Here is an 11,739-nt window from a genome sequence, read left to right on the forward strand (position 1 = left end):
AATATATCAAATATATATTTAAAATTTTAATTTGAACTAATTAATATTTTAAATATAAAATATTTTAATTTGATATCTCAAATTATAAAATATTTTAAATTGATATCTAATCAACTGTAGTTCTCAAATCTGACCTTGACGAGAATTTTTAATTTAAAAAGCAAATTGATGTTATAAATTGTCATCGATTCTGTAAATTAAGATATGAATTTGAAAGATTTTAATATTTGAATGATCAATTTAAAATATTTTAATATTTAAAATATAAATTATTAAAATTTCAAATTTAAATATTTATTTCACATAAAATTAAGTAATTTATAGTAGATTTTTTTTCTTAATTGAAAAATAAAACTAAAAATATGAAAACAAGGAGGCAGACTGGCAATTGTCCTTTTCGCAATAACTTCCATGAACTTGCCTTCTCCAGCCTCCATCAACAATGGGTTCCAAAGTCCTTGTCTTCTGGCATCCATTTCTTCTCCCATTTTAATCTAAAATACTACAAACCTTTTTTAGAAACACACCATCTTTGAATCTTCAGTAAACCTCTTTGATTTTTTTTTCATCATTTTGTACTCTTCATAGTCGTCAACTGCCCACTGTATATATACACCACCATATATATATATGTATGTATGTATGCAGAGGGCTCTTCAATTTGGTAGTCATATACCTTGTTAGGTTTTTATCTCTAGAGGAAAGCAAAGAGGGAAAGAAAAAACGAAAAATAATCTTTTTCTAACCGTTCTGCAAAAAATTTAAGGTATGTCAGTTTGTTCTGTCTTCTGTCTCTTTTGGGTTCTGTTACAAGATCACGTTAATGGCTAAATCACTCAAATTTCGAACCTTTAATTGGCTCTTGATATGCCGTTTGCCCAGAAGTTCAATCAACGAACTCTTTTTGTCATGTACCTTAAGGTGTTCGTTAAAATCTCTGAATGAGTTGTTTTCTCTTTTTTTTTTTTCTGGATATAGTAAATATCTATTTCCGTAGATTTTTTGTTTCACTTTCGGAGTGGTCAAATTTGGAACCTTTTTGATTTCCAGCTCCAGGAAAAAAAACTAAACAACAAAAAAATTCTAGCTTTGAGAAAAGGGTAGACAAGAATTCTTTGCCGTGGTTTCCCCTTTTTTTCTTCTACAAGATTTTGGATCAAAGTCCAGTGCTTTTGATTAGGTATGACTTGTTCCTTTGCTGCCATTAATTGGTTCTCGATGACAGTAACCTCTGACCAGAAAATATAATAAATGAAAACGTTGATTAATTTATGCGGAATTCAAGGGGTCAACGTTGATGTATCTTTGGATTAAATGTGTTGCAGGAGCTTTGTTTATTGTGTTTGTTGGGACAAGTTGAGGTTCTTGTCCTGTTGCTTCTGGTCAGGAAATGGGTCTGTCTCTTTCGCTGCTCTTACCCGCTTGGAAGGACATCTTGAATAACTTGAAGAACTATTTTCTCGGTATCAAGAAACCAGTCAGGTCCCTTAGCTTTAAAGTGAGAGATGGAGGTTTGAGATCAAGAAGCAACAGTTTCAAGGCAGGTATGGTCGAGAATTTTCCGGAGCTTGATCCAGGTGGTTCATCAATGGAGCGGTCGTTGAGTTTCAAAACCTGGGGAAAATCTGAAGAGTCAAAAGCTGAATCAGTCAACGGGGCAGATGAAGAAGAAGAAGAAGAAGAAGTGGTCAACACAAAGAGATCAGCTTCTAATGATTTGAACGGAAGAACATGTGAAAGAATCCAAATAACAAAACCCACGGTTACTCTCCCTGGACCTGTGGTGTTCTTCTCTCCAAGACCGGTTACTGAACTTGATGCTGCTGCAACTAAGTTGCAAAAGGTTTACAAGAGTTACCGGACGAGAAGGAACTTAGCAGATTGTGCTGTTGTGGTTGAAGAGCTCTGGTACGTGTCTCTATATCATCTTTTTTTCTCTCTGTGTTTGCGGTTATGTGCTTGAAAAGTTAGACACTGATTCTTGAATTTCCAAATACACTTTGAAGGTGGAAGACTCTAGATGCTGCAACTCTAAATTTGAGCTCAGTCTCCTTCTTCGACATTGAGAAACATGAAACTGCGGTTTCAAAGTGGGCACGTGCTAAGAACCGAGCTGCTAAGGTGAACCATCCTTAAGCACAAGAAGTTTTTGTTTTTTCTGATGATTGCCCAGAAAGTTTACTGTGTATCAGCAGAACTGCATCTTATCTCTATGAAAACTGACATGGATCTTATTCTTGTTTGGTTTTTTAGGTCGGTAAGGGCTTGTCAAAAGATGAAAAAGCTCAGAAATTAGCTCTTCAGCATTGGCTTGAAGCTGTAAGTGCCTTGATCAGAATCTTGACATTCAACAAAAACTGCTCCCTTGTATTCTCTTAGAAATCTCGGTGAACAGTCAGTCATATAACCTGTCTAGGCTGTTTTGGGATTTGTATTTTGATTTCTAAGCTCTTTTCCTATACCTTACAGATTGATCCACGACACCGTTATGGCCACAACTTACACTTTTATTACGACGTATGGTCAGTGACCAAAAGCACACAACCATTCTTCTACTGGTATAACGGAAAACAACATTAATCTCGTATGCTCCTTACATCTCTTACGGCCCAGTTTTTTTACTGAACATTATGTCCATCTTTCCGAAACTGCAGGTTGGACATAGGTGACGGCAAAGATGTTAATCTTGAGCACCACCCGAGAACCGTTCTTCAAAAACAGTGCATCAAATATCTCGGACCAGTGAGTTTCACACCAGAGTTTTAACCACAGAGACATGGAATCAATCTAGCAATACTCATCGGTTTTATGTTACTCAGTAACGGTTTTATTCTTCAATCTGCAGAACGAGAGAGAGGGTTATGAAGTAATTGTGGAAAACGGGTTACTCATGTACAAGAAAAGCGGGATTCTGATCGATACAACAGAGGATACGAAATGGATCTTTGTACTTAGCACTTCCAGAGCTTTGTACGTGGGGCAGAAGAAGAAAGGCGTTTTTCAGCACTCGAGTTTCTTATCTGGAGGTGCCACAACCGCTGCAGGAAGATTGGTCGCCCATGACGGGATTCTTGAGGTAATTATATCAGTTTTCTTTTTCGTTTCCGATAAAAGATTTTTTCATTTTGGTGATTTTGCGGTAGAAATCTGCTGACCTCTAGAACTAAAGATCTTACCGTTACGTTTTCCTCAGGCTATTTGGCCATACAGCGGCCATTACCTCCCGACAGAGGATAATTTCAAGGAGTTCATATGTTTTCTTGAAGAGAACAACGTGGATCTCACCAATGTTAAGGTAATAAATCCTGATTAAACTTAGCAAAACATTCGGCTGCCGAGATTCTTCTTCTTGCTCTTGACATCTGAAGAGTGTACTCATAATATCTGTATCTGGTTTCAGAGGTGTTCAGTGAACGAGGAATACTCGTCATCATTCAAATCAACCGATGATGAATCAAAACCCGAGGAGACAAAGGAGGTCTCAGAAACCGAAGTGCATCCGGAAACCGCTGCTTCAGACAACAAAGAAGCAGAAGAGAAAGAAGTAGCTGCGTTCGAACATGCGAAGAGGTTGTCCTGTAAATGGACAAGCGGTGTCGGACCGAGAATTGGGTGTGTTAGAGATTATCCAATGGAGTTGCAGTCTCAAGCGCTTGAACAAGTGAATCTCTCGCCGAGGGTTTCTCCAGTTTCGGGCCGACTGACACCTTGTGCTCCAATCCCGTCTCCGAGGCCTAGCCCTAAAGTTCGGGTCTCTCCTCGGCTTGCGTACATGGGAATTCCGAGCCCTAGGGTTAGGGTAAGCTGTTAAGGGCATTCTTGAGTTGCTCAGCAAGAACTGCGAAATGGTTTTGGTGGGTTCAGTTACTTGTTGGCCAAGTTAAAGTGGCATGGTGAGGAAATCAGCTCATATACGCAAAACAATTTTTAGGTTAGAAGAGTCTGTAACTTCACACGTTTCTTTCTTCTTTGATTCAAATCCCGTGGAAGGTCCCCTTCTCTCTCTTTTTTTTTTCTTTTCATTTGTACGCGTTGTTTCTTTTGTTCTTTGTTAGAGTTGTGAAGCCAAAACAACAACAATAATAAAAAAAAAAATAGAATAAGAAAAATGAATATTGGTAATTTGCAATGATTTTCAAGTGAGTGATTTTGTCATTTATTTTCAAGAAAACATAAGTTTATTCTAATTTTTTTTTAAAAACAGAACTCTTGAGATTGGTTGAACAGTTTGGATAAAAGCTAAACAAATACAAGACTGAAATGTTGATTCCGGTTGAGTTGAAGGGATATAGGTAGGGGTATCAAAACGAGTCCGATTCGCGAACCAACTCGTAACTCGCCAAAAAATGAGTGAGTTGAGTTATGATTTTTTCGGTTAATTTAAAAACGAGTCTGGCGAGCCAGTTCATTAAGTTCGTGATCGTAACAAACTAGCTCGACGAGTTGGTGAGTCCAATGAACTGGATTTTTTTAAAAAAAATTAAACATATTACTTTTATTTATTAATTTATATATCATATATTATAATATAAAAAACTCTAAAATAACACAAAAAATTAGTCATGTGATATTTTAAATCTCTCAATTATTGTGATGGTGATAATACAAAATATTAAATAAAAATTAGAGTATAAATATACACATATTATTGAGATATATTTTGTTGTTATTATCATATTAACATGTTTTTTTATTGGACCATATTGAATTGTTATTTCTATCTTCTAAAATTCCGATCAACACTTTTCTTATATAGTTTATGGTATTGAAATTTTATATATTTTTTATATGTTTATTTTAATTTATCATTAAATTCGAAATAAATATGAATAAAAAATATTATATATCTCTAATTCAACGAACTGGGTCGTTCAACTCTGAAAACTGGTTAGCAATCTGAGTCGAGGTTTTTTTGGCTCGTTAGAAAACGAGTTTGGCTAGTTGAGCCCAAAACAATCCGAGCCAAATGAGCCAAGCCAAAAACGATCCGAGACGGCTCCTTTGACACTCCTAGATATAGGGCAATCTTCCAGCTCCGTCCGAGACTTTCGTCATGTTCAATTGCGGATTAACTAGAATTAGAGTAAGCTCGGCGCAAGTCCTTGGATAATTCGATCAGTGTAGCATGACTGAATTCTTTACTTTTTTTTTTGAAGTGGATGCAAATGTTTCATATTTTTACTCTTTTGGTTCCAACTTACACACAATTACTTGTTCAAATATCAAATGTGTAAAACAATGCCTAACAAGATCTAGAATACTTATGAATAGCGCGAAATGGGTACGAAACTTTAAGCAAACAATTAAAATATGAGAGGCTTTACATGTTATCAAATTTAGATCTTTATTGGTATTTGAACAAATACTCAAAGAAAAGTGTTCAGAAAGTGAGAACCAGAAGTCAAAACGGAAATCAAAAGCGAGATAGCTATCTATCCTCATGAACAATAGCAAAATCGATCTATTTATCGCTCTCTATATCTATAGGATTTATACAGCTACCCATAACATGATAAAAATTTCTACAATCTACCAAGGACATTTTCCGAGTATATTTATCGTTGTCTACGGGAATATCTCGATCAATGGCGTGACGCCTGAATCCTGAATTCCGTAACCAGGATGCGACACATAGACAAAATACACAACTGGCATATAACATAAAACACGAGATTTTTAAACATTTTAAACTTCAACATACGCAGCGGAAAAACACAATTATTACAAAAGCTTGGTATTAATACATGTCCGAAAGATAATTTAAAAACAATGAAAGTATGTGATCACTGTCCCCAATCCAAACCATAGTCCAAAACCCCGTACATGTGGTAAAGTCTCGGTAGTCGTCAACCGTGTTGATACTCGTGTTCCTCGGGATCTGAAAAATTCAACAACGGAGGGCTAAATATATCGCTTAGTGAGCAACTCGGGTTGCGTTCAAAGAGCCCGTTCTCATGAAGAATGGTGTCAACTAATATCTTTATACAAAAATTTCCCTATTTTCACTTATCCATTTTTAATTTTATGCAACGGTCCATTATAATTCATTAATTCCAATTATTATTCTGTGCATTATCGATATCATCTAGTACTGATTCAAATCATCTACCGGTACCAGATTCAACTCTGATTCTCTGTAATAGTACTGACTCCACTTCATCAAACGGTACTATTACAGAGACTATCACACAGATCTACCAGTATGACTCCACGCCTTCAACCGGTATTGGCTTCGCTAAACATTCCTATAACAATACTCATTTCACTTCGTCAACCGATACTGTTGTAGGAGCATCCACAAAAAACACCAGTACTGACTCAATTCGTCTACCGGTACTGGTTCCACCACATATTACTATAATAGTACTGACTGCACCTTGTCAACCGGTACTTTATAGAATATCCACACAATCTGCCAGTACTGACTCAATTCATCAACCGATACTGGATATGCCATCTCTTTTGCTCCGTACTTAGTACTGACTCACGCTGTCAACCGGTATTAAGTATAGAGTCCGTCAACCATTTAAACACATGCATATCCACAATCATTTATCTTTTATTCCTACATTAACATTCCTTGGATTCTCTCTTGAGTTTATCCATCATACTCACATCGACTTATAATTCATTTTCTATATATGTATTTCCACATTTTCTATATTCATTTAACTCATTTATTTTATCGTTTACTCCATTTATACCTTATCTATTGTTCTAGTTTGATTCGTTAAAAGTGTTCGTTTTATGTTACGTTTTTTGTGATCTTTCAGCTTAGTCCACCTCATTTTGGAATCGCAACCAGTTCGTTCGGTTCACTACGTGGATCGAACGGTGCAACCATTTCGGTAGTTTCGTTTTTCGCCTGGACCGGTCGGTCTGTCTAGATAGACCGACCAATCTACACATTTTTTGATAATTCCTCCTTGGTTCGCACTAACCAATCGGTCTGGGACCTGGACTTCGTCTTCCCTGCAAGTTCTTGCTCGATTTTCGCCATTTTTTACCAGATTTTGATCCAATTTCGATTCTGATTGCTATCCACTCATTATTTAACATCCCTAGATCCTAAATCCTTGTAGAAACACTAATCTACACCATTCGACATGAGAATTGAATCTCCCAAACTCAACTCAAAACCACTCACCTTGGATTTAAGTGTTGTGTGATTTTGGCCGAGCACGTGTGCGTTCTACGGGTCGTCTCAGGTCGTGACACTTTCCAAGAACCTACTAGGGGTGGCCCTCTTCGAATTTGTGAGCCTTTTTTGCCTCAATTCTCCCTGAATCTCTCTTTTTTCCTCTCTTTTCAAAAACTAGTTTCTGGGTTGCAGAATGACCATCTTGCTCTGTTCGAGTTGGTTAAAACGACGTCTAGCTCTGCCATAGGGACTAGGGAGAGGGTATGAGGGCCAGAGGATGTCGCCCACTTCGCCTGGGTGGCGGTCGTTCGTTCGTGGAGTCGATATGTTGCGAGAAAATCGCGGCCGACATCGGAAGAAAGTCAACTTTTTCTCTGTTTTGACTCTGGACCGATCGGTCTACCTATAAACCGACTGGTCTAGATAATTTTTTCTTTGTTTTTCAACGTTTTCGACGTGTTTTAATCTCGTTTGTCCTTTGATTTTATATTTATGTCAATTATCTTACTTTTTAGACTTGATCTACCTTCTTTTACTTCCGAAATTTAATTCCGAAAATAAATTAAATAGTTCATTCGAGAATCAGGGTATTGCAAATGATCTAGGTAAAGTCAATGGTTCGGTTAAAGCCTGATGATTTGGTTGATCGAAATGGGACTTTTCCAAGGGTTTTTTATAGGGGTGGTGGATTCGGTAAATAACCGGAATAACCAAATTGATCCGAAACAAATCGTATTTCAAATAAAATCATTTTTATTTATCGATATATTGATTGTTAGAAAATATAAATTAAATGATTATTCAAATAATAGGCTCAAGCCCATTAAACTGTTGGGCTTGGGCGCCGACCTGGTATTAACGCATAAGAAAGATGAGGGTCTCCACGTTTGAAATTTGGATTGTTCCTCGCTCTCCTCTCGCAACTTCAAAAAGATTGGTGGGCACTGTCATCACTCTCTTTGGAACACGCCATTAAAGCAAATTCCTGATAAAGCTCCCACACCTTAAAAGTATCCATCTTTTTCCACACCCCGACCGAGATTACGAAACTTCCCCTCTTTCCTGGTTCACAAAAACCTAAAAATCATCTTTTGTTGTTGAAATTGCCCCCTCACAATTTCGTTTCTTTTTTCACATCTTTTTCCGAGAAAGTGTTCCTTTAGATTTCTTTGCTATCTGGGTTTTGGTCCTTCTGCAATGATTCCCTGTTTTGAATTAAGGATCGAGAAGTTCTTTATATGGGGAAGTGGTACTAGGTTTCACTGTTCAGACACATCTGAGAAATGGGTGCTCTCAGAAGAAGCGTTGGTCTGATCCAGACCAAGGGTTGTTCGAACCTGTTTCCTGGTTTACCATCTTCACCAGTTCCCATGTCTCAATCCAATGGACCATTCTCTGGTCTGATTATATGCGTCACTGGTTTATCCAGAGGTAAAAGCATGTATATATATGTGTCTGTTTAGATTCCAATGTAATTAGGTTCTTGTATAGTTCAAAGTTTTCTTAGGATTCATTCGTTCTTAGATTTCTTGGTTTGGGATCTACGTGCTGTTGTCGTCGTTGTTGTTCATGTTGGCTTTGCATTTGCAGTGAAGAAAGCTGCGTCACTGGGAGAGGGTGCTTATGAGATGACTTGAAATTTAGTTTTTGACATGATACTAAGTTGGTTCTTTGTTTCTACACAATAAAAAAAGCTTGATCATGAACTGTTACATGGCAAGAGATTTCAGAGATTTTGTTTATACATGAGCGGGTTGTTTGCTAATGTACATTGAGCTAATATCAGCCTTGGGGCGACGTTGATCGTCTTTTACACTGTTGTATTCCGTATCTTGAATCTTGTCCACTATATACGTATGGTTACTACTTTCCTTGTGCCTTTGAATAATTAGTTTGAAGTATGATGTGTCCCGAACTTAGACCATTTCTCTTGTTTCTGTTATAGATGCGAGAAAGCAAGTCAAGGAAGCCACGGAGAGACTCGGTGGCCAGTACAGTCCTCACCTTCACCCGCAATGTACCCATTTGGTTGTTCAGATATCCTTTCCATTTATGTGGGTTTTATTGTGTTTAGTACCATATGGTTACTCAGTTATGGCGCTCTACCTTAATCAAGCTTTATCCTCGAATTATAAACATATACAGTGTAGATATATGTAATATATATCTATATATGTATATGTGTATGTGTGTTTGTACATGCACACGCATACTTATATTTGTATGTATCTCAATTGAGATACACAAGTATTTGATGTTCTTGTCGCCATGTTTCGAGGATTCTTAACAACATTATTACAGCTTCGGTGGACGTAAGTATGAGCATGCACTGAAGCACGGGCCAAGAAATGGTCTCTTCATTGTCACAATTGCATGGTTTGTTGATAGTGTCAAAAGAGATGGTACGTTTCGAGTGCGTTCTAAATTGTAGGCTTAATGATTTCCTGATATGATGTTCTTTTTTATTTTCTGTTGGTGCTGACTCGATGATATATAATCAAAGTTGAGAAAGTTTTGTTCACACTTCATGAACTTGCAGACTTTCTATCGGTTCCTTCAACATTTGTTTAGATCAGTGCCCAGTGATAATTGCGTAGCTTAGCGTTGTGAACTTATGTGGTTGTATTGCTTTTCCTTTACGTGGTATTGCAAAACTCGGAACTGTTTTTATTCCATTGTCAGTTAAAATTACTCATGATGGTGATACTGTCTGGAATAGGTAAATTGTAGACATTTTCAAATAGATTTTTCACTTTTGCTGCATCTGATACTGATAGCTGAGACTGAGAGCCTGTATTTCATCTTTTTTTTTGTAGTCCGGATGAGTGAATCTCTTTATAGTGTCAAGAAAGTGGGACAAAACAATGCAAATGTGGATGGATTGAGCCGATTTCTTGGACCTGAAATTGTTTGTCATTCGGGTACAATCGACCAAGGTGTACATTTTGGCACATCAGAACTTTACTTGGCTCTATCTCAGCATTTTGTGTATGTGGATTCAGACATTTCAGATGATCTCCGCAATAAGGTGAGTTTCATCAAACTAGTAATTCTTATTCTTTCCGTCATCTCAATGGGTGTCTCCAACCGACTGCCATGATGAGATATCTTAAATACGATTCCCTAAACAAAAAGAACCTCTTTTGTTTAGGTATTGAGGGTTGCTGAAGATCAAGGTGCAAAGCCTGTTAATTCTTGGTTTATTGGTTCCGGTGCGAGTCTCGTGGTGTGTGAAGGTGCCTCTGTTGGGAGATATCTCGGGCATGTGAACACTGTTGTCTCAGTGAGTGCTTCTTTCTGTCATGCTCTCCAAAAGATATACCTCTCATGTTATGGAATTTCTCTGTGAACATGCGAAGAGTTTGATGCTAATTTCTTCTTGATTCCCCGAAATGTTGATGTTGATGGCTACAACTCCATTGCCTTGTGTACGTTTTGCACTGGTTAAATCGAAAAAAAAAACTAAAATTTGTTTGCTTATATGGTTTACATCAGCCTCTATGGATTCTGAAATCGGTGGAGAGTCGTATGCAGAGGCTTGTTCACATATCGCCTGATTTAGCCAGGCATTTAGAACTGATGCTTGAAAACCTTCAAAATGGCTCTTCAGAGGAGGTACATCGTTGTTCTTTCTTATGTGGGATTTTCTGTTGGGCGATGCCTTTCATGTTCGATTTCATCTTTTACATATTGTTTCTATCATATGTTGGTCTCCCTCTATATATTCTCACCGCCTTCTTTCATCTTAAATGATACGAGCATTGGTTCTTATGGTCTATCTTTTAAAAATTTGCAGAGAATTCGTGAGGAAGATAACCCTCGGAATGCTCTCAAATTAAGTAAATCAAAACAAGAACGGGAAGAGATTGTAAATATTGCTAAAAAGGGGGTTAGAAAGCGACGCAGTCTCCATATGCAGGTAAGTAAATAATATTATTTTTCATCCCTGAGGTTGGATTTCACATGAAATAATATAACATGTTCCAGATAGTTCCTAAAGCCGTTCTTGTTCCAATTTTCGGATGTTTTTTCAGACATGTCAAAATCCAATAAGACAAATTACACAGAACAGCTTGATGGAGAATATTTGCTGGACAATATCTGAACCAACTTCAAGTGCCGCTGTTTTTGCCGATTCTTGCAGCAGCAGTGACGAGATTGGTGAACCTCGTCAATCCGTTTTACCTGAGGGGAAGAATCCCGGTTCGGATTCAGTGGCTTCATTTTCAAACACAACACGACCACTCACTGAGAGGTACCGAATAGCTCTTTCTGCATTTGCTCTTTGCACACTCTTTAACTCAAAAAAAAGGAAAATATCGACTCCAGATCTAAATCTTGACTAACTCATGATTCACCCAAGAAATTTAAATCCAATTGTTGGTTGGATCTTGATGTGTAATTGATACAAGAAAACCTTCATCATGTTGTGGACGACTATGTATTTAGAATGGACAAAGCGAAATAGAATATTTGGGTGACAATTTGTGTTACACCCCCTCGCTTTGTATTCTCATTGTGTTCAACCCTTTGTGTTCTTCTTTGCAGTGAGAAGACAAAAGTGATATTTAAGGACCACTTCCTCACCATACTCTTTC

At 37.4% G+C, this 11,739-nt stretch overlaps 2 protein-coding genes across 2 annotated transcripts in view; both read left to right on the forward strand.

Annotated features, from left to right (window-relative positions):
* Positions 1 to 423: 423 nt before the first annotated feature.
* Positions 424 to 4,022, forward strand: LOC104819894 (IQ domain-containing protein IQM1). The gene is made up of 9 exons (XM_010550184.2): positions 424 to 766; positions 1,326 to 1,908; positions 2,007 to 2,121; positions 2,254 to 2,319; positions 2,470 to 2,558; positions 2,655 to 2,742; positions 2,846 to 3,076; positions 3,194 to 3,295; positions 3,401 to 4,022. Exons 2-9 carry the CDS (start codon positions 1,391 to 1,393, stop codon positions 3,809 to 3,811), a joined length of 1,620 nt encoding a protein of 539 aa, XP_010548486.1. The 5' UTR covers positions 424 to 766; positions 1,326 to 1,390; the 3' UTR covers positions 3,812 to 4,022.
* A 4,026-nt stretch (positions 4,023 to 8,048) lies between these two features.
* The window catches only part of LOC104819895, a 4,453-nt gene continuing 762 nt past the window's right edge, over positions 8,049 to 11,739 (forward strand). Inside the window, exons 1-9 of the mRNA XM_010550185.1 lie at positions 8,049 to 8,572; positions 9,087 to 9,178; positions 9,441 to 9,543; positions 9,958 to 10,169; positions 10,293 to 10,424; positions 10,637 to 10,756; positions 10,938 to 11,060; positions 11,176 to 11,396; positions 11,690 to 11,732. Coding sequence (XP_010548487.1) covers positions 8,425 to 8,572; positions 9,087 to 9,178; positions 9,441 to 9,543; positions 9,958 to 10,169; positions 10,293 to 10,424; positions 10,637 to 10,756; positions 10,938 to 11,060; positions 11,176 to 11,396; positions 11,690 to 11,732 — 1,194 coding nt within the window. The 5' untranslated portion in view covers positions 8,049 to 8,424. The remainder of the gene's footprint in view (positions 8,573 to 9,086; positions 9,179 to 9,440; positions 9,544 to 9,957; positions 10,170 to 10,292; positions 10,425 to 10,636; positions 10,757 to 10,937; positions 11,061 to 11,175; positions 11,397 to 11,689; positions 11,733 to 11,739) is intronic.

This window comes from Tarenaya hassleriana, unplaced genomic scaffold, assembly GCF_000463585.1.
Source record: "Tarenaya hassleriana unplaced genomic scaffold, ASM46358v1 Cleome3, whole genome shotgun sequence".
Classification (NCBI taxonomy): domain Eukaryota; kingdom Viridiplantae; phylum Streptophyta; class Magnoliopsida; order Brassicales; family Cleomaceae; genus Tarenaya; species Tarenaya hassleriana.